Source organism: Dermacentor albipictus, chromosome 8, assembly GCF_038994185.2.
Source record: "Dermacentor albipictus isolate Rhodes 1998 colony chromosome 8, USDA_Dalb.pri_finalv2, whole genome shotgun sequence".
NCBI classification, from domain to species: Eukaryota; Metazoa; Arthropoda; class Arachnida; order Ixodida; family Ixodidae; genus Dermacentor; species Dermacentor albipictus.
The window spans coordinates 40,949,100-40,970,205 of NC_091828.1; the positions used below are offsets into that span (position 1 = coordinate 40,949,100).

Consider the following 21,106-nt stretch of genomic DNA (forward strand, 5'->3'; position numbering starts at 1 on the left):
ACTACGAAAACCATGCTGTATATTGTTTGATTCGACGTATTCTATTAGATATTTTAGGATGATGTGTTCAAGCATTTTACATGAGCTACGAGTAAGCGATATAGGCCTGTATATAGACAGGAGGGGAAGAATATCACCTGACTTTTGCACTTGAATGACTTTAGTAATTTTCCATTCAGCTGGAAGGCGACCTACGTGGAGCGACCTTAAATATATAAGCTGAATGGAATCTACTAACGGGTTCGCCGCATCGTTTTAAACGGGCATTTGGAATGTTATCTGGACCAGATCTCTTCTTTTCGTCAATGTATAGTAAAAGTGAAAACACGGCCGTCTGCGATATGAAAGCGGTGTGTAAAGACTTGCTTTCACTAATTGATATATATGGGTAACTTTGTAAAAAGCCGTTATCAGCAGTGAAAAATGGACTGAAAGTAGGTGATAAAAAGATTCGCTTTCTGGTTGCCTCCTGAGGTAGGCGCAGATGCTTGGTTGTTACGCTTTACACTTATGTATCGCCAGAACTTATGTGGACCCCTTTTAATAAAGCTGTGTACACAGTGACTCAGAAAGTGTTTTTTCGCCACGCTCACTTTACTTTTCAGGGTCCTTGACATCACTGTGATTTGTGACCGAATACTACTGCACGAGCGAGCTTTCCTAGCCCTTTTAAGGCTCTTTATTTTGCCTCTGATGTGGAATATTTTACGCGTGATTAAAGGTCCTGTTAACGGCAACGTCACCCCCTTGTAACAGCCCCTGTGGGGTCTTCAAGGAAATAAAGTGAACTGAAAGTGAACTCACAATATCTATATATATATTGATATATATATATATATATATATATATATATATATATATATATATATATATATATATATATATATATATATATATATATGTATATATATATATATATATATATATATATCCGGCACCGTATTCATCGCGAACCCATTCAGTGCATCGTCTTGGAAGAGAGCACTTTTGTTCGCCAAACTCTACCCCTCTTTCCGGTTCCTCAACCTTTCCTGCGATTCCTCCCTGTGCGTGCGACCGAGGGACTCTTATAGATATCCGGTACTTCAACGGGCCGTGCAGCGTAAGGGCGGATCGGAAGAGGCGCGTAAGGGCATTTATTGGATCGCCATTGTTTCCATACTCTTGTTGACCTTATCATATATTGGTACTGATTGTGATAGCTTCCACAACTATTTCTCTCGACACGACAAACCTCCAAAGATGCTGTCTTTGACAGCCACCCGGAAAGATAAAATGAATGGTTGAGTGAGTTGATGATCCATTGTAGCGGGTTGATGATCCATGATGATCCATAAACGCGCACAAGGGCGAAAGTACAGACCTACTCCGGAGACCAGTTATAAGCTCCCTGAACACCCGGATACATTTAGAAAATTCCGCGTCGCATTCAGGGCAACAACGCTGTTAGAGTTACGTAACCCCGTATACTCCTGCAAAAAAGGCTATATGTTCTCTCTCTCTCTCTCTCTCTCTCTCTCTCTATATATATATATATATATATATATATATATATATATATATATATATATAATATATATATATATATATATATGCGCTATACAGTGCTACCATTAGTGCTTCTGGAAACTGCTAGACAATGAATCTAGAAGCAGATGCGTAATCCGACGAAAGCAGGCGTCTTCCAGGTCTTCTGTGGCGCAGCCGCCGAGTTGCGCTCTGCGCAGCGCCATCTATTCGAAAGCGCGACATACTACACACGCCCGGTTCGCGAGCGCTCCGCAAGGTGTCCTTTACGGAGTTGGCCTCTGCCATAACGCAGCGGTTTCTCTTACCACTCTTTAACACATTTCTTTTTGCAGATTTACCTTACCTATAGTTTTGCTCAAGGCACGCGTGGTGCACATCCGCCAGCGTTTTAAGCGCAGAGTTTCCTACGGAAATTGCTAGAATTAACTGTGTCGCTAGTAGTATACGGGCCCATTCACACTTGCGAGTCGCAGAGGTCGTGCGACTGTTCTGGTCGCAAAGCGACAGCCGCTAATGGTCGCATTGATCGAAAAGTGACGGTCGCAGGCCAATCGCAAGCTGCTCGATTTTCCAGCCTTGCGACTGCGAGTCGCAAACTACTCGACCAGTCGGCGATGCCCATGGCGCCTGACCACCTTGGCGGTTCGGCAGCGAAGCCAGTGGTTCACAGAACGGGGTAAAGGAAATTTAAAAGAAACAATAAGGCAGGGTAAAGCAGATTTTTTAAATATATATAATTGGAGAATTCACTAAATATAGCAAGACTTAAATAAAGAAAGAATGTAATAATTTATACAAACCGCAAGTCTGACCGAAGTGATCGGCTGTACAACGACATCTTTAAACTCCGTACTTCTAGCCTCAAATGGCATTTCGACGTTGCGCGTTTATAGTCTTCAACAAAACGGAGCGTTATAAATGCAACATTTCGCAATGATTATGCGTATGCGCGGAGACTTTCGCCTCGTGGTTTTTAGTTCATAAAACTATGACCCGGTGCTAAGTTACAAATATTGGAGCGCAAATACGTAAGTGCGTCTGAACCTACAAGCACGACAATTAGTCAAATCCAGGTATTTCACATAATTCCCACGGTAGCCGAGAAATCACTGCGCCAGAGCAGCGACTCGCTCCTGTACGAAACTGAATCGTCGAAGGCACCTGGTCGTAATTAAAGCTGCATACTGTCTGGCAGTGAGCTCGACGATAGACCATCGTCTTACAGTGGCGCTGCGAGCAAACATTATGGACCAGCTAGCGCAAAAGTAGCCATGGAATATTGGTTAGGGTTCTCGACCAACACTGGAGTAATCATTTGCTTGTTCCTAGGCCGGATATGTTTGCGGCTGGCCGATTAACTGTAATTAACATTATGAGTGACGCCGTGTAATGGAGGGCTCTGAAATAACTTTGTATGCCCGGTGTTTTTTAATGTGGCACTAAATCAGCTTACACTTATGAACTACTATGTCGAGACTTTATTTTTGGTTAATCCCTTAAGAGAGTATAAATAACACGCAATAATACGAAGGTCGAACTTACAGTTATCGAATTTTGCTCCAGAACACCAGCGTCGGTGTCCTAGTGTGACGTCACAAATTTCAGAGTATTTTATCGTATTTGTGCCGGTATTCCACAATAATTGTGCACGAAACTTGTTAGGCTCTGTCGTTGGCTTCTCTAGAATATTATGTAATCATCCCTTACCGATACAAATTAATTATATGCCCGAGAATCTCCGTCAAACTTCGTGACGGCACGACGATGGTGCTGGAACTTCAAGGCAGCGTCGCCACGTATCATTCGTTGTTGCGTCTTTTCTGGCTTATGACGCTTCGTTTCACGGCAAGAGTGACTTTTATGGAAGCGTAATTTAGTCATTTAATATCGGGATAGATAGATAGATAGATAGATAGATAGATAGATAGATAGATAGATAGATAGATAGATAGATAGATAGATAGATAGATAGATAGATAGATAGATAGATAGATAGATAGATAGATAGATAGATAGATAGATAGATAGATAGATAGATAGATAGATAGATAGATAGATAGATAGATAGATAGATAGATAGATAGATAGATAGATAGATAGATAGATAGATAGATAGATAGATAGATAGATAGATAGATAGATAGATAGATAGATAGATAGATAGATAGATAGATAGATAGATAGATAGATAGATAGATAGATAGATAGATAGATAGATAGATAGATAGATAGATAGATAGATAGATAGATAGATAGATAGATAGATAGATAGATAGATAGATAGATAGATAGATAGATAGATAGATAGATACCGGAGGACGTGATGACAATCGAACTGAATTTTTCCAAGTTGCTAACACAGGTAATACAAGAAAGAACAGAAAAACTAAAAGCAACCAGCTTATGTGCAAGCAGTGTTCGTCTGTTTTTTGCGCCCTCTACCCTCTGTTGGGCTGTTTTTATAACAGATAGCCGGGTCACACACATTAACGTTTAGAGGCAGGAAGACAGCATTGGGGATTAGAGAGCAAACAGGGGTAGCTGGCATTCTAGTTCGCATTAAGAAGAAATAGAGTTTGGTGGGGCATGTTAGACGTACGGCAGATAATCCGTATTTCATTCGAGTTAATGAATGGCTGCCAAGAGAAAGGAACTGCAGTTATTGGGGACAACAAAGTACTAGTCGGTGGTATGAAATTGCCAAACGTTTGCAGGCATAACAAGTCGCAAGCTTGCAGAATACAGCGGTAATTGGAGGTTGCTTGAAGAGGCCTTCTCTCCTGCAGCGAACGTAATTGGGCTGATGATGATGACAAATTTACTAATACAGCACAATGTTCTTGTTTTTTCGCAATTCGCCCCATCGAAGTGCGACCGCAGGGGTGGCAGTCGAACCCGGGTGATGTGGTTGAAAATGCTTGAAGTAACATGCCGTCAGTTTAACTTGGTATACGGGACATACACAATTGCAAAGTCGAAATAAGGAAACGTGCTAGTAATCAAGGGCAACTGTGTCGTGCTGAATTGAAAAGTTCCTAGGCACTGACTTTTATGAATACTTGCGACTACACTGCACGATCTAAATAAACTACTTTGAGGCCATACTATCGTCTGCAATGTCGATGAGTGCGCCTTATCACGATTACTTCTCCTTAATGTACTAGTTCGCCGAGTGATGTGATGTGACCAACGCACGTTTATATGATATAAATTTTCCGTTGCAGGTGAACAACATCAGCGCTTGCCTCACGCACCTGAGGTCCATCGGCGTCACATTCGACGGCGTCACTTCGAAAGGTCAGTGAGTGTTTCTCATCAGGGTAGCCATGCCGAAGGATGCGATTATTGCAAACCATATTGACCGCAAAAAAGACGGGGACAGAGGAAGAAAACACATAAACAGCACAGGCGGTGTTTTCTTCCTCTGTCCCCGTCTTTATTGCGGTCTATATGGTTTGCAGTAAATACCAACTAAGCCAAACTGAAGTTCTTCTGATGCGATTATGTTTAGGTGAAATGATCACAAGTTTGTTAATTGCGCGCGATTCTTTTCAGGGAAACTGGAGAGCTCTTACCTGAATGAGCAGGTTACGTGCCTACGTATTTTCTGCAGCGAACGGAATTGCCATAGCACGTCTTTCAAGTGCATATCAAGATATAATGATTTTTTGCGTTCTTGTTGCGTGCAGCACTCTTGTGTGTGGTTGGAACACAAGAGCACATAATCTTGTGCTGTCAGTGATCGTATAGTTGATGAAGCCAGACGTTGAGCGAAACACTAGATGCCCGACTTTCATAGCATTAAATTCATGAGTAAATGTACTAAGACTAAGTAGGAATTTATGAAAGTTGTTCAGCACGCATGCCAGAATAATGAGTCGAGTATTGAAGCCGTCGGCATTGCAATGCAAATATAGCAAAACATGAGGGCAAGCCGCGTGCTTTAACAGCATACACTCGTGGGCAAAAGTTTGCAAACTACACATGCCGCGATTTTTTATTATTTTTTTTAGTCTACAGGCACGCTAGCTAAACACAAGTGCTACAACCGACTTACGCATGGCCTTTCAATGCAATGCATTCGTATGTTGCCACGTTGCACGGCTGTGCTGGAAGAAATTTAAATCTTTTGCTGATGCCATGTTCTCCAAAATTTTGCTCATGACGGTACTTGTAATAGACTTACATGATTTATGAAAACAATAAACAGTGATATTGTGCCCGACAGGACTCTACTCTCGTACGCACCCCCGCTTTATTGCAACGTTTGCTTTGTAAAAGCTGCAAGGACTAAAGGAAATTCTGTTTATACCGTACTGATGCAAACAATAACGTTTTATACAACGTAGTCTATAAATATAATCACTCAATTTATTCTCTTCCGGGCGGGCGCACGCTCACAGCGCAATTTCCAGCAGTTAACTGCTCCCGGAGAATTCTAGCCGTCACTGTCGCCGTCCCCATCTTGTCCATTATAAAGTCCGAGTACGATAAGATAGCGTGTATGCTGCATATGCGAGAGAAAGCATGAGGGGACGAGACTAGAAGGACATTTGCTTGATGTACACGGTTTGCTTTTTGTGGAAGCTCACGTGATAAAGCAGGCGCTGAGGGAGTAGAGCGTGCGCCTCCCCCCTAGGAAACCTCGATACCAGGCCCAGCTTTCATGATAGGGACACGTCTCTGGTGGCGCCATATTGGCTCTCACCTCTACCTTAGAACCTGCACTAAAGCCGCGGTGATTTTGCCGAAACCGCGCACTTTTGTCCTAGAAAAGTGAGTCGGAATGTTGTAAAAGAAATTGTTCCGTTTAGTAATATATCCACCCGATTACGTTAAACAATTAAGCAGTTAATTGGAAACTTTATTGCGAACCTTCTATCTAAATACAAGCAAACGAAGAAACTGTTTCTCTCAACTAGCACTGACCTATTATGAAGTGGTCTGTTGCAGGCAAAAAGCCAAACTTAAGCTCTGCCAACCATATCGCAGGCAACACACGCGGTCGGAAAGCTGGCCGAAAGCACGGTTGAAGAAAGGCTTTCGGCAACGGCAAGCGGCAACAGCAGCACACGGTCGCGCCAGAAAGAACCAATACCGATGGCTCCTGCGATTCGAAAAGGCAGCAAGCACTTGGTCAAAGGGTGCCTCCGTGCTTAACGGTGGCGCTGTTATCGAGTCAGCCGATTTAGCACCGCTGTGGCGGCACATGGCTGTCCGTGCGGCAGTGCGCACAGGTGGCCCGCGCGCCGTATCTCGGAGGTAATCTGCGGCCGGTGCGAAAGTGGAAGCCTAGACGGCTGGTGGCTCCACGCTCACTGTCTTCCCGCGCGCCTAGTGTTCAAGGTGGCATGACGTGAAGTTTCGGAGACGCGGTGACGCGATAGGAAGCCCGGAGCGATCGCCATCGGAGGACGGATCTCTTCATCCCGGTAGCGTTGTGACAGAGAGTGCTCGCAGTCATCGAGTGAGATGTGTTCATGTTTGCCTGTCTGCACGTAGCGCAATTCTTTGATAATTAATTTAAGAAGCGATTGCTTGCTGCAATCTATATCGCCTGTGAAATCACGGGCTCTACTTCGTGCAGTCATCTAATACTTTTCTGTCGCTATCAATGCTCCACCTTTCCCTCAGAACTGCGCCAGCTTTTCTGTCGTGTTCTTGTCGCCCATCCGTTCCTTTGCGTCGCATTGTTGAGTAGGCATTACCAGGCTAACCCCTGCGTTCGTCTTGCCTTCTTTCTCCCTGAACAGAGATCCGCGATGGCAACCTGAAGGCTATCCTGGGCCTCTTCTTCAGCTTGTCCCGCTACAAGCAGGCACAGAAGGCGGCCGCCGCAGCTGCGTCCTCGGGCAGCGCGACCAAAGGCGCTTCGCGTCAGCACCTGCAGGGTTCCCATGGCAGTCTCGCCTCGCCCACTGCACCCAGCACAAAGTCACCGCCAGACCTGATGGCAGCCTCCATGCACGCCCCAAACAACTGCTCGAGGTACGCGGCCTGGAGTAGTTTGTGTCTTTTTCCTCCGGGGATGGTTGAAATCTAATGAAATCATTGTATTTGCCACCTTGTAAGCACGATACAGACACGATTACTTGTTCTACTAAGTAAGCGGCGGGAAAAAAAAGCTGTCTCGCGGAGCTTCACAAGGCCCACAGCACATGCCATCATGTCTTGGCAACGACGCAGCAGCAATATTATACGAAAAAAAAGAACGTGTGAAACGAAACTATGTGAATAACAATCAAACTGAAAAGTCAACAGTGCAAACTGGAAGTAACGGTGGAAGAACAGGTGCTGGCTCGCAGATTTACTGTTGGCAGTGTTTCGTAAACATTAATTAGTCAATATTTCTTGCGAGTCACCCCTGACGTGACTTTTCACTGCCACTTGTCGTTTGCGCTGTTCACGTTTCTGTAAAGATATACCGACTTGCCCAACTGGATATTCTACTGCAGCCGTCTAACTGAGTGCCTAAGACCAAAAAGAAAAAAAGAAAGGAAGGTAGCCTCATCTAGGGCCACGTAGGGAAATTAGTATTTCTTTACGTCAGTGTGCTCGCTATAAAAGGCAAAACTTCATCTATGTTGTAACAATGACTCCTCCAAAAGCGTCGCTTGGAACCTAACCTATAGATAGATTTTCATGGTGAAGAGCTCTTGTCATGAAACTTTATTAATGCCAACGCACTATAAGCCCCATTACGCGAAAATCTGGTGGTGGCGGCGGCGTGGCCGAGCAATGGTACCAAAACTGGCTAATGGCGCAAATATTGTAAACACGTCAAGGTTGACGTCAAATTTCTCAGGCAGGCTCCTGTAAACAGGTACGTTGGGGGTGCGAGACTAGCCCGCTTCCCCGTTGCCATGGCGGCTACGCGGTTCTGACTGACTAAAGGTGTGGCCTAGTTCCACATTGCAAATTTCTCCACGACCAAAGGGTACGTGCACCCTCCGAAACCGCCGCATCCGACGCCGCTGAACTTGGTGAGCGAGAGACCGATTTCTCCACGTGTGCCATTTATTCAGATTGGCCAACGTCTGCGCCACACACCTGGACAACTTTAATGAATGTCTTAAACACCAATCGCAAACATTTTAACAAAAGAACTATAATGCTTCCGCATTCCCACACGCAAGCACTCGTAAGGGTCTCTGCCGAATTTTTCAGCGCTGTCACAAAGAAAATACCCACTCTTTATTGCAAATCTGGTGGTGCCGTTCTTATTGATCTACAGAGAACATAAGTTGAAGCTCGTGAATCATACAGTCACAATCAGAAGTTTGGACGCCACAAGTGCCGCGAAAAAAAAAAAGTGTTTCTTTTCCCTCGCGCTCTACGCGCGGAGACTGGACACGGGTGGCAAGACCCCGTGCGCCTGTTCGACCAGGGCAGGGCACCGACGCAGTTGCGCGCTGCGTGTCTGTGCTACACGAAATTCTTCATTAGCATTGCAATGTACATATTATTTAGCCAGCGTTCCCCAAGTTAATTATATATTGTCATGTCTCGAGTTTCAACTTTGAACTCAAGCATGCCACCTTGTATAATTTTATTTTACGGTTTATTGCAAGTGATCTGCAGGCGAGATCCGCACTTGGTGAGCCATCCGATGCGATGTAGCTGCATGGCGATTTGTCAAAATGGTAGCTAGTTGCCACATTAGAGTTGCTAAGGATTCAGATAGCAACGAGAAAATGTTTCACAGAGGAGCAACCTTATTTCCATACTACACATCGATATACCTATCACGCCCGTGGTTAAGGCTACCTTCGCTTCCAGATAGGTTACGTTATCTTCCTGTCACATATATAAAGCGATTAACGGTTTGGCGATGCCATCCCACTTAGCCCTAGTTTTCAAACGTAATTGTCCCGGGCGCCTCAGACACTCCCCTGTCGAGCGGTAGCCATGGGCACGCAACGACCACGTGTTGGTCTCCCTGCATGCCATGCATTGACAAAGGCAAGTGTCAGTTGCTTAGCATCTATCAAGGGGCAACAACTCCAAACAACAGGCCACACATAGGTAACTCAACAGTCACTGCGGCGCGGTCCCTGCGAGTGCGCGACCGAGGCTGTGACAGCGAAAAGGCGAGCGTGCTTTGGCGCGCCGTGTGTACTTTAGTGAGTCTGCATGCACCTCCTCTCCCGTACACAAGAGTGGGGCGAGGACACGGAGCATTCAGGCACCCGAGTGTACTTATGTTGTATTTGGGATGCATGCGCCATCTATTTGTTGCGAGCCTCACCTGTTGCCTAAGCCTCCGAGACATGCAACGCACTGGGCGCGTCGTATGCACCTTGACTGCTCCCTGGTCGTATGAGAGACGTTTGTGATCCCTGAGGCTTGTATAGGTGATCGTCTAGTTGGGCTTCACACGTAGAGAGGGCACCACCAAGAATGAGACCGGCGGTCGATTTCTTTTGCGCGGAGGTTCACAGGGCAGCAATTTCCGTAGCCTCGCCTTTGTTTCTTTTCGTTCATGTTATCGTTCTGGCTTGCTTTTCGGTATATGTCATTCCTGTTTTTACTGTTTGTTTGTTGTCGTTTTATTTCCATTCGCCGTTTTCTCGAGAGTGCTAAAGTTCACACGCCATGTCTTTTCTCGGCAGCGTTATTTCGCCTCCGGCAGTGCTCTTCCCTCCGTCGCCGACGGCGTTGTTTACTGCGCAATATTGCCACTTCGTCTCGGGCACGCGCGTTCTCTCGCCGCAATTTACGAGCGTGTAAATCCATGGCTCGCCACATTTGCGTGCAGCGTGCGAGAGGCGCAGTTTCTTCTAGGAACTATTGTTCCCGAAAGACAGTACTGCACTTTATTATAGAAGAGCAGTATGCCTTATATACGCAATGTAGCTTCGTCGGTATGTATTTGAGTTCCGGGGTCGTAAATTGACGGACAACAATTGCTGTTTGGCGAAACAAAATGACCGAGAAATTGTAGTGAAATACCGCCCGGCCCCACCTTACGACGCTGTCGTCGGCTGTGCCACCCCGTGACTAAATGACTGCTTCTTCAGGTTGCAGATCGCTGCATAGATATGCTGAAAGTCCCTCGAACTGATAACGACATAAAGTACGCTAAAGCAGGCGCAGCCAAGATAAACTGCCGACGTATCGCGGCACAAATGAGTGTTGTTGCGTCCCTGTATCTCCTACATTGCCCCGAAAAGTGACGCACGGATAAAAAATTAAAGACGAATGCGCCCTCGGCGATGCCTCAGTCGACTACCGTAGCTCCAAATAAGGTATGACGCAATTTGTCGGCGGCCTTCTAGCGCGCTTTTGTTTTCTATGGAGTTCGCCAATATTGTTTTTCTTCGTGTTCCCACATGAGCTCCACTTTGTTTTTGTTTTTGTTTTTTTTTTCTCGTATAGCGCCAACCATACTGTAAGAAAAGGCAGAGATATTGACTTTTTTCCGTAGTTCTCGTATTTGCCGCATGGGAATGCTGGCAGCCATCACTCTTGCGGCAACATCGTTCTTATTTTCTTTTTTTGCACATACCTGTGTTTCTTTTTTGTTTGGTTTTGCTCGAAATAATGTTAGACAACAAAGTAAAAATATATGCTACAGCTCGAGCATCCCTTATATTCCTTTTCATAATGGATAGCGTGACAAACGGCTATTCGTTGGATTTTCTTTCAGTTTGTGAGCGCACCTAACACACCGAGAAAAATGAAATACTTCAACTCACCAGTAGATGAATGCGCTAAGCGATTTTGCTCCTACCTCTTTGCAGGCACACGAACGGTAGCATTAGTAGGCCGCTTCGTTTGTTTATTTGTTTGTTCGTTTGTTTTTGACTTAGAGACTTCATTTTAATGTTATTTCATTACTAAGCACAAAAAAGAATTTACTACAATATTTTTTTTTATTTTCCATCTTACGCTTTCCTTGGAAGCTAGTTCAGTCAACCGCCGTTAACGTTGCAGCTGTCCTGCAAGAATCTTGCGACAATTTCGCTACCTATAGACGTATAGGTTTCCCACGGCCAAATGTCACCTGAGAAAGCCGCATTATTTGTGCATTTGCAAGGCACCTAAGCTTCCGCCTCGATGATTTTGCCTCGAAGGCAAAGCACAAATCTATAACAGCTCAAACGCTGAATAAATAATAATATAATTTTCCTGTGACCTTCATTTTACAGCGGCAACGTTCATCGATGAGCATGTTTTCAATTATAAGGCAAGGGTTGTCTTGTTACAGTATATGAAAGTGATCGCGACAGGCTCCCAAGGTACCTGTAACAATTGGTTCAGATGCTTTTTTTTTTCTTAAAAAGAAACAAGTATTCCGTTTGCAATAACAAAGGACAAATTTAGTGCAATCTTAGCGCTAGCAAGCATGTTGCACACTGCGTCCCACAGTTAAAAGGAAGAGATCAGTGCGTAGGGCACGTGTGAATATTTCCTTTAGGCAATTGCAAATGTCGCGCATGATTATTTATGCTTGTTGGCGCTGGCACTATTCTCAGCCCCTGTGGACAGTACTGACATAGTTTCAGCAGGCACTTGCAACAAGAGCGCAAATACGGGGAGAGCCGTGTGGGGTGTTCCATTTAACAGAGGCCCGCATTGTAGATAGTGGGTATACGTAAGAGAATGCTTCGCATAAGAGATTTACTTGCAAGAATTTAGGAATGTCGCTAAGCATTGTGTCAAAAGTAGAATGCAAGAGTAGAATGCTTTGGATAGCCAACGTAGCTCCATCGGTATATAACTAAATTCCAGCATCGTAGACAGACAACAATTGCTGTTTCGCAGAATAAAATTATAAGGGCATAGCAGTAAGATAACACCTAGTATCTTACTTATTGTTCAAGATCAAATGATGACCCCATGAGGTGACGCGCAAAAGCGTCCATGCAATAAATCATGAACGGGAGTCCAGCGCCTTGAACAGTTTTCAAGTGGTACACGACACAATGAGAAATTTGTTGCCATTCTGGCTGCGAGAAAACAGGCCCACGTGATCAGTGCCCACGACATCGAACGGTTGGTTAGCAGGGCCGACTGCTTGTAAGGGAACAATTTCTGGGTTTGTGACGACCTTTCGAGCTTCACAAATGGTACAGGATGGCACGTACAGGTAGAGATCGGAGCGCATGCCAGACCGCCAGAACTTTGTCTTAACGCGAGCCAGTCTTCTGCTGACCCTGGTGGCGAGCAGAAAAGTATGGATGGCCGCATGGCAACTGTGGGGTTCTCCCACCCATGCTCTTGGGACAAAGGAACGACAACACAGTAGTGCAAACAGTCACAAGGGCATTTATTGCACCTTTCACAGATCAATGCCTGCTAGCCAAGTTGCTGTCCACAAAACATGCCGATGGGCGCACGACAAATCTGGAAGTCCGACTCACCGCGACCGGATAGCGAGCGAATATTTTCGCCCCATGCTGGATCCCAACGCCCGGTTGTTCGCGTGTACGGTCACGCGAACGGTGGCGCGTTCGAAGGCGGCCACGCGAGACGGTCTCGCAGAAGCATGGACCGGCGCACGCGCGGGACGTCCACCGCGTTCGCCGGGCCGCCGCCCAACAGGAAGAGCATTTCTTGCCCGCGCCTAAGTAACCCCGCCGCAGGGGCTTTAGCCGCAGCGCAAGACTCGCACCATCTCTCGTACGGCGCTTCAACCACTCCAACCGCCGCGGGCGCCAGGCCACTCGCCGGGCGAAGCCGCCCTGCAGGAGACGAGCTATGCGGGAAAACTAGATCTCAGGGAAGGCGTGAGAGCCACACATCCCCACACCACATGCACCACACGTTGGTCCGATTCACTTATTGTACGCCGATAATAAAGTACACCATCTCGGACTGCATAAGCTTATGAAATTCTCTCGATGCGGCACCTAGGTGTACTGGTATCACCAGAGAGGGGCCGGACGATGTCGCAGATTTCGGTATCCTTTGATTGTGCAGCTATAAGATCGATTACTGCAAATGCCGGCTTAGAGTACTTAGTAACGACAAGCTTGCGTGACAGGTAGTCGGTGTCTTGGTGGCAAGAGCCACTACGATGAACCACCGCGATACTGTAGTCTTGAAGTTTGAGCGCCCCCCGGGCATGTTTGGCATTAAGGTCTTTTTTTCGGAGCCAGCGCAGTGCAACGTTGTCGGTAATAATAGTAAAATACTTGCCATAGATGTAATGCGAAAGCTTGTCAATGGCCCAAACTACCGCGAGGCACTCAAGTTCTGAAGCGTGGTATCGTCGGTCTGGTTCACAGAGGCGGCGACTGGCATAGGCAATGGAATTCTCGTTCCCTGTGGAATCGTATTGTACAAAAACCATCCTAAGGCCAAGACCACTGGCGTGTGTGTATGATGCTAGGGGGCACCCTCTTGATAGTGTGTGAGTGTCGGTGGTTTCGTCAGGGCCGCTTATATGTTCTGGAAGGTTGATCCCTGGTCGGGGTCTCAATGCCACCCCTGATTTTCCTTCAGAAGTTCACGGACGGGTGCCTCGCCAGCGGCGAAGACAGGGACGAAACGGCGGATGTAGGAATGGAATCCCCCCAAAAATCATTTAATTTGTTCGGCCGTTGTAGGACGCAGAATGCTAGCTAAACAAGACCCAACGTGACCCAAGTAGATAACATCTGAATAGCCGAAGCAACACTTTGAAGGCGTTATGCGGAGCGCAGTGTCATCTAAAGCGCGCAAGACGAGCTCAAAACGCCGTCGTTGTTCGGAAAACTTGGGAGCGTAAACCATTATGTCATCGTTTGTGCACTAAATACACCGACGCCATTGACCATTTCAAGTGTAAAGGACCCAGTTGGAGCATTTCAAGAAAATTAGAGAGTGCAAAAGGAAAGCGGTTTAAATTTTACAGGCCGTCCAGTGTGATAAAAGCAACCTTCTCCGCATCGTTCTCGTCGAGCCCGACCAGCCAGTAGCCGGAGAGGAGTTCGAGTGTAGTGACAAATCTGGCCTCGTCAAGCCGATCTAAGGCGTTGCCGAGACGGGGAAGAGGGTATACGTGCAGCTTGGCAAAGCATTTTAGGCTGCAGGAAATGCACAGGCCCCCTAAGAGAGTGGCCCCGCACACGATGTTATCGGGTTTGGGCGAGAGCAGTCTCCATACGTGCCGGTATGTCCCGCAGAGAAGCGCAACAAAGCCCACTTTAATTAGTGGCAAATCATAAAATACAAAACAAACATAGAACAATCTGCAGACAATGTAACACGTGTAGAATTATACTGACGTATTACTTCGTGAACGCGGGTTAGGCGCAAGTGTATGGGCGTTATTCCAGAGTTTGAAGCTATTGAGGGCGAGCTCCATCACTGGAAAAGCCGGCGCCACTTTCGACATGACGTGGCATGAGGGGTCGCGCGTACACAGCGACCGCGTCGGCTGCTTCGGAGGCGCCGAAGCGAGCTGAAAACGAAAGTTTAAAGTTTCACCTGCGCTGCAGTTCTGATGAAGTGGTAAAACTTTACCGCCTTGGGTATCTGCTTGACAACTTTTGAAAGTACTACAATAGGTAGTGGCTGCCTTTGGAGGCTTGCAGCATGGTAGGCTACTGCTCGGTGCCGCGGTGCCGGACGTACACAAGGGAGCCCGGTGTCAGCCTTATTCACACGTAGCCGCAGGACAAGGAGCTGCGTGAAGCTTGGCTCGCAAAACTTAGAACCGGCAGACAGCCATCGGCTACAACTCGGGTATGCAACAAGCACAGACGCGAGGAAGATTTCTGTTACGGCACAGTGACTGCGCGCTGCCCGGCTAATGTCATGACGGTTTGGTCTATGAACTTGTTGATGCTAGATACTGGCAAGTTCAGTGGAACGGAAAGGGAGCGGTAACACGCACATTAAAGACAGGTATGGAATATGGTCATGTTTGTGTTAATAATTAATGCACTCGATTACAAAAAACAAGCAGAGGGAAATAGCACGCTGAAAACATACAGTGCGACGATACGATAAACATACAGTTTGACGCAACTTGAGAAATAATATTGAAATCTCCAAGAATTTAAAAGACAAGGAAAGATTGAAACGTCGCGATGGCACATCACAGTCGCCGCAGGCGTTGAAGTCTCTATAACGAAATTATTTTTGAACAGTTCTGACAGCATACACGCAACAATGGCTGCTTGTGTACTGTCAAATGCTCATATGCTGCGGCCTATAGCCCACGGCACGGTGTGAAAACGCGCTCACAGCGTAAGCGAAACATTGTGCGCGGTCATGCAAGCAGACGTACAGTTCGTCGCTGCGAACCCGCGCAATTGCTGCATTGAGGCTTCATTCTGTTATGCTCCATTTGGTTATGCAAACAGACCACTATAAGAACATGTTTTACATAGTTTACTCTCAGCGTTTGCCTACCTTTAACGCAAGAAGACGGTTCAGGAGACTCCATCGCGCAGACCGCGCAGTGGCGTTCACTGTACGTATTCGGTAGAGATAGCGTCTGTGAACGATTCTGTCCTTTCAGTTTGCCCAAGCTTATTATATCGACAGTCAAAAACTTCCCCCGTTTTGAGAGTACTTGCATACTTTTCAGAGTACTTACGTCCAGGAGGGCTGCCGCGTGGTGTTTTTATTGAGCGCCGTAAGCGAAACCTATGAGGAGCGGGCCGCGTGATCCCTCATATTATACGCAACGGAGGCGCTTCCGACAGATGCATGGCTACTCGGTAAGTCCTCGCCTCCAATAGCATGCAGTCGGTCATACCTTACAGTCGGTGCAGAAATAAAGCGTCCCACTCCAGTTGCGACAAGTAAGCAAATAATTAGGCCTAATTAAACAAAGGAATAGTTGAGTATAAACAAGACTATGTACGGGTACTTGAGCCTAATTAAACTGCTACTTGATAGATTAACATAAAATTGTTTAAAGCTAATCGGGAATAATTTCCCGCAATTCGGATGAATTAGGCTTAATTTCGCTTTGATAACATTAAACTGGTTAAGGCGAATGAGTAATAATTAAAGTAGATAACATGATTTAAGCCTAATTAGGATTAATTGCGAATATACTACTTATGTTCAGTCGACATAAAAAGTAATGAAAATTAATTCATGTTACATTACTTAATCCCATTCAAGTTTATTACGATTAATTTCGCCCAGTAAAGTTCATTCCTGCTGATTATGTTCGGCAATTCAATATTTACACCAGGTCATTGCAATACTTGCAGCACATTGCGTCATCCTTTACACGCTAAGCCGCGGAGTGCGTAACCCGACCACTCAATCAGTGAATCGTTGCTCGAGTGCAAGATGAGCGACTCGACATAATGCTCATAATGTGAAAGTAATGTAGACTCATTCGAAGGGTCGAGGTGATTATGCAAGTGCGAACTTCAAAAATTTAGCACCCATCTGAAACCACATTTCACTCTCTGGCTGTAACATCAACTATTCGCAAAGTGGATAAATCCCTGAGCAATTAGGAATCTCGTGTCTCACAAAATCGAAAGGTATATTGTTACCGCTATGTCTCTATTATTCTATTAGGCTTCAGAAGTGTAAATATTGCAAAAAAATGGCTGTGGCTTAGCTAAGGCTAAGCCCAGGATGCGAAGCATACTAGCCTTTATTTTAACGCGACAGCGTTAAGGAGCTCGTGCCGCAGAAAAGCCGGTGTCGTCGGCGTCGGCTCAGGCGTGCGGCGCTTGCTCAGGCGCACATTTCGTTGTCGCGCCGAACGCTGCGTTGCTCGACGCTCACCGCGTCCGATACGAGGCGCGTAGTCGCTGCGCCGTAGCAAAGCCACCTAGAAACAGTCTCTGTAGCACGCCGCAACCTTCGCCTCTCCTTCCAACGAGCAGCTCTATCTCCAGGAGGCATCTCACCTCGTGAGTGTCTAGCCATAGAGAAAGAAATTTCAACAAGAGCGGACACTCCCATAGAGCCCAGCGGCCGAATTGACTGTAGCACACCAAGCGGTTGTTGTTGACTCCTTCCGGTTTCGGTTTTGGGCGCGCGCGTTTTGAAAACCAGTTGGTACACGCCGCGCCGGCTCCGCTGCTCGGCGCGGCATTCAATTTTTTTTTTTTTCGCTTCTGCTGAACCTCGCGTGGCCTTCGCGTGGAATCGTTTTAAGTAGAAACGATTGCGATTGACCTTTACAAGACTGCGCCGAATCTGTCAGGTGCAATTTCATAAAGAAAACGAAAGACGTCTTCTGAAATGATGGAATGTTTATTTTGCTCTATATAAATGCTCGTTCCGGGCTTCTTCTGCATTCATCCAAAGTTGTGGCACCAGGTAAGCAGCAGTCATTGCCGTACGATGCTCCACCCGATGCCATCAGCTGAAAGAAAGTAAATTACAAGCATGTATGATTTCCGTATATTGACCTAACAGGAGTATTGCGTGTAGAGGCGAAACGTGCGTAAGTGGTGAATGAGCGGCATTACAGATAAATTCACTTTTACGTACATTTAGTAGCAAAGACTCCTCCGAAACAATGCCATAAAATCGGAACATCCGATTTTCAAGCACCCCTCCTTTCCCGGGCATTATTTCCTGCTCTTTAAGTGCACAAATACACGGGTAACTGCGCGTTTCCAAAACAACTTGGCCTCGGCCGACACGATGGTACGCCAAGTACACAAAGGTAGCTACAACACAGGCTAGGCCAGACCATGTTACACGCTCGCAGAATGCCTTCTAATCGCACTCAAGTCAGACTCGTCGGTGCAACGCCTGTTTTCAGTCGCTCAGAATACATAAATGTCATGTTCTTGAGCTCCTCCGTGTTATCTTTTACGCGTTCTGCCGGCGCATGCAACACTATCGTGTTATCACTCTCGGCAATCGCTCGTCGCGTTTTCGAGAAGCGTGAGTACCGCAATAATGTATATGTTGTTGCAGGGCTTTAAAATGCGTCACAAACTTGTCCCACTAAAATTCAGTACACGCAAAACTAACTCACTGTGGCCGCGGGCGCGGCTTGCTCTTTTCGCTAACAGCTTCACAACCCCAGGCGCGGCGAGCAAGCCTCAAGGTATCCCAAAAAGTTACCAAATAATTTACAATACTTTTTTTCGGGTCAGGGAATGCGTCACGAACTTCTACCAATAAGATTCAGTACACGCGAAACTGCGGCACACAGCCGAGCTGCTTTTCGCTAACTGCGTCAATAAGCCGGGCGCGGCAACCGTGCTTCTAAACTACCCCAAATATAACGACGTTAGTTACAATAATGTTGGGGGCCACAGAATGCGCGAAAACTTGTCTGTCTCAGGCGCTACGACGTAGTGCACGCATGCCCACGCGCAAATGCCTCACACGGCCGAGCCGGTTTTCGCTTACTGCGTCAATAAGCCGGGCGCGGCAAGCGTACCCAAATACTACCGAAATAAGTTACAGTAATGTTGCGGCTAATAGAAAGCGTCGCAAACATCTACCAGGACGAGGCATTAACTCAGATTAACTGCGCCAGGACGGCGGTGCTGTTTTTCGCTAACTGCGCCACTCGAACTAAGCCTAAATGTGATTAAAATGCGCCGCACACTGTCAAACACAATTTCTCACCTTGCCGTAGTCCAGTAGTGCAGTGGTGCCGTGTGGAAATGCAGACGACACGCAAGAGAAGCATAGAGAAGGCCGGCAGCCCCCCAAAAATGGGCTATATCCAAAACAGACGGGTCGCCGAGCACGCGAGCTTCACACGTACAGTACGACCGTCCTCGCTCACTCCTGCGGCTTGTCTGGCGCATGACGTATGCACGCGCGTCTGGCGTGCCGCTAGCTTGTTGCTAGGCAACGCAACAAAAAGTTGCAAAGTATAAGTTCATTTACACGCAACACTTTTTCACTTTTAGTGGGAAGGAATAAAAAAAATAAAACGTTGTCTGGAAGTTTATTTCACATTCTTTTTTTCTGATGTTCGCGTCAACTAACGGACGTTGTTGAAACTAGGCGTGACGTGTTTCCTGTTGCCAGTTTTTGAAGAGTGTCCCCTCTTGTTGAATTTCTTTCTCTATGGTCTAGCAGAGGCAAGCGCAGCTGCTTATATACCGCCGCGACGCCGCGAGCGACAGCGCGAGTTGGAGCCCCGTTTCTCCTCTGTCGTGGGGCGCGAGCGTCGCTCCTGTCCGAGCATACGTGCCTTCGCATCGCTCCACAGGAAAGCCCCGAATGCCAACTTATTCGACAAGGACCAGTCCTCAGACACGGCTCGGCTCCTCTAGAACATCATCCGAACATTCTGGCCAACTTCTGCTGTGATCGGACCAACGTACTGTGAGTTTCTGTGCTTTTGTCACGGACCTGGCAGGGCGCCCAGCTAGCCCTAACGGGTGGGAGAGTAGACCTACCGTCAAGTACGCCAAAGGCCCGCACTCCTGCAGCAGCAATGGCCCCGAAATTCGTCACCGACGCTGATGGATGGACCATCCGAGTATCAAAACATTCCCAAGGTACGCAGCACGTTGCAACGCTCATTTTGCGTCCGCCAACTGGCCTTTTCCTACCTCAGTGGAGCCCACGAACGCTCCACGACGCGCTAAGCGTCTCAGCAGCCCTGACTGCTGCAGAGGCTCGCGCCGCTACAGTAGACATCAAAAAAGAAAAGAACTTGGCCATAATAACCAGTGATGACTCCTCGGCGACAGAAAAGCTCCAACGCATTAACGAAACCACTCTTAATGGCAAAACTTACCCTGTCCACATCTATATCGCTTCGCCCCACGACTCGTGTAGAGGTGTGATCCACAACGTGGAATTGAACACCCCCACCGAAGAATTGATGCGTGAACTCAGAGCCCCAAATTATGAAATTATTGCGGCTCGTATGATGGGTAAAACAGCCACTGCCATCATAACTTTCAAGGGCTCGCATGTACCTCGCCAGGTCATCTTCGGCGGAGGTATATACCGCTGCGTCCCTCACCGACCCAAGGCGCAATTTTGCTCAACATGCTTTGCTATAGGACACCGATCAGACGTTTGTCGCGACAATGGAAAACAAAGGTGCAGAACATGTGGAAAGTCTGTCGGAGATCCTGTAGGGGATCATCACTGCAAACCAGGCTGTCCTAATTGTGGCAAGGACCACAAGGCCGATGACCCGACTTGTGAAGTGCGACGAGCCGCTGATAAAGCAGTCAGAGAAGCGGCCTACCTGAAGCGTTTGAAACAACGAAAGGACAACAAGCAAATGAAAACAGTCACCATCGCAAGCCGAAGCCCAAGCCCAAAACGCAACTCCGACAACACATCGAGAGACAGAAGTAGCTCCAGAAGCCGTCAGCCGTCCAGGGGCCGCAGCCACTCCAGAGGCAGGAGCCGATCCAGGGGCCGCAGCCGATCTAGGGGACGCGGCCATTCCTGGGGCCGGGACCACTTCGGGGGCCAAAGCCAGTCCGGCAGCAGCGGCCGTTCCGGGAGCGGCGGCCAGTCCGGGGACTGCAACCGGCCCAGAGGTGGCAGCCAGTCTCCGGATCACAACCATTCCCGAGGTCAACAAGACGAGCAACCGGCCAACCAGCGAAACGTGAGTCAGTCACCCGGCACCTCCCCTTTCCCCCCGCGACCTATGCATATCAAGTTCAAACACGAGTTCAAAAAGTAGCCAAAGATTATAAGAACGCTCTACTTCAAA

At 47.2% G+C, this 21,106-nt stretch overlaps 1 protein-coding gene across 6 annotated transcripts in view; it reads left to right on the plus strand.

Moving 5' to 3' along the window:
* The window catches only part of sick (sickie), a 1,048,559-nt gene that overhangs the window by 331,114 nt on the left and 696,339 nt on the right, over nt 1-21,106 (plus strand). For all 6 annotated transcript variants that reach the window (XM_070523275.1, XM_070523272.1, XM_070523274.1 and 3 more), the window contains exons 4-5: nt 4,755-4,827; nt 7,284-7,518. In XM_070523275.1, the coding sequence (XP_070379376.1) occupies nt 4,755-4,827; nt 7,284-7,518 (308 nt within the window). The remainder of the gene's footprint in view (nt 1-4,754; nt 4,828-7,283; nt 7,519-21,106) is intronic.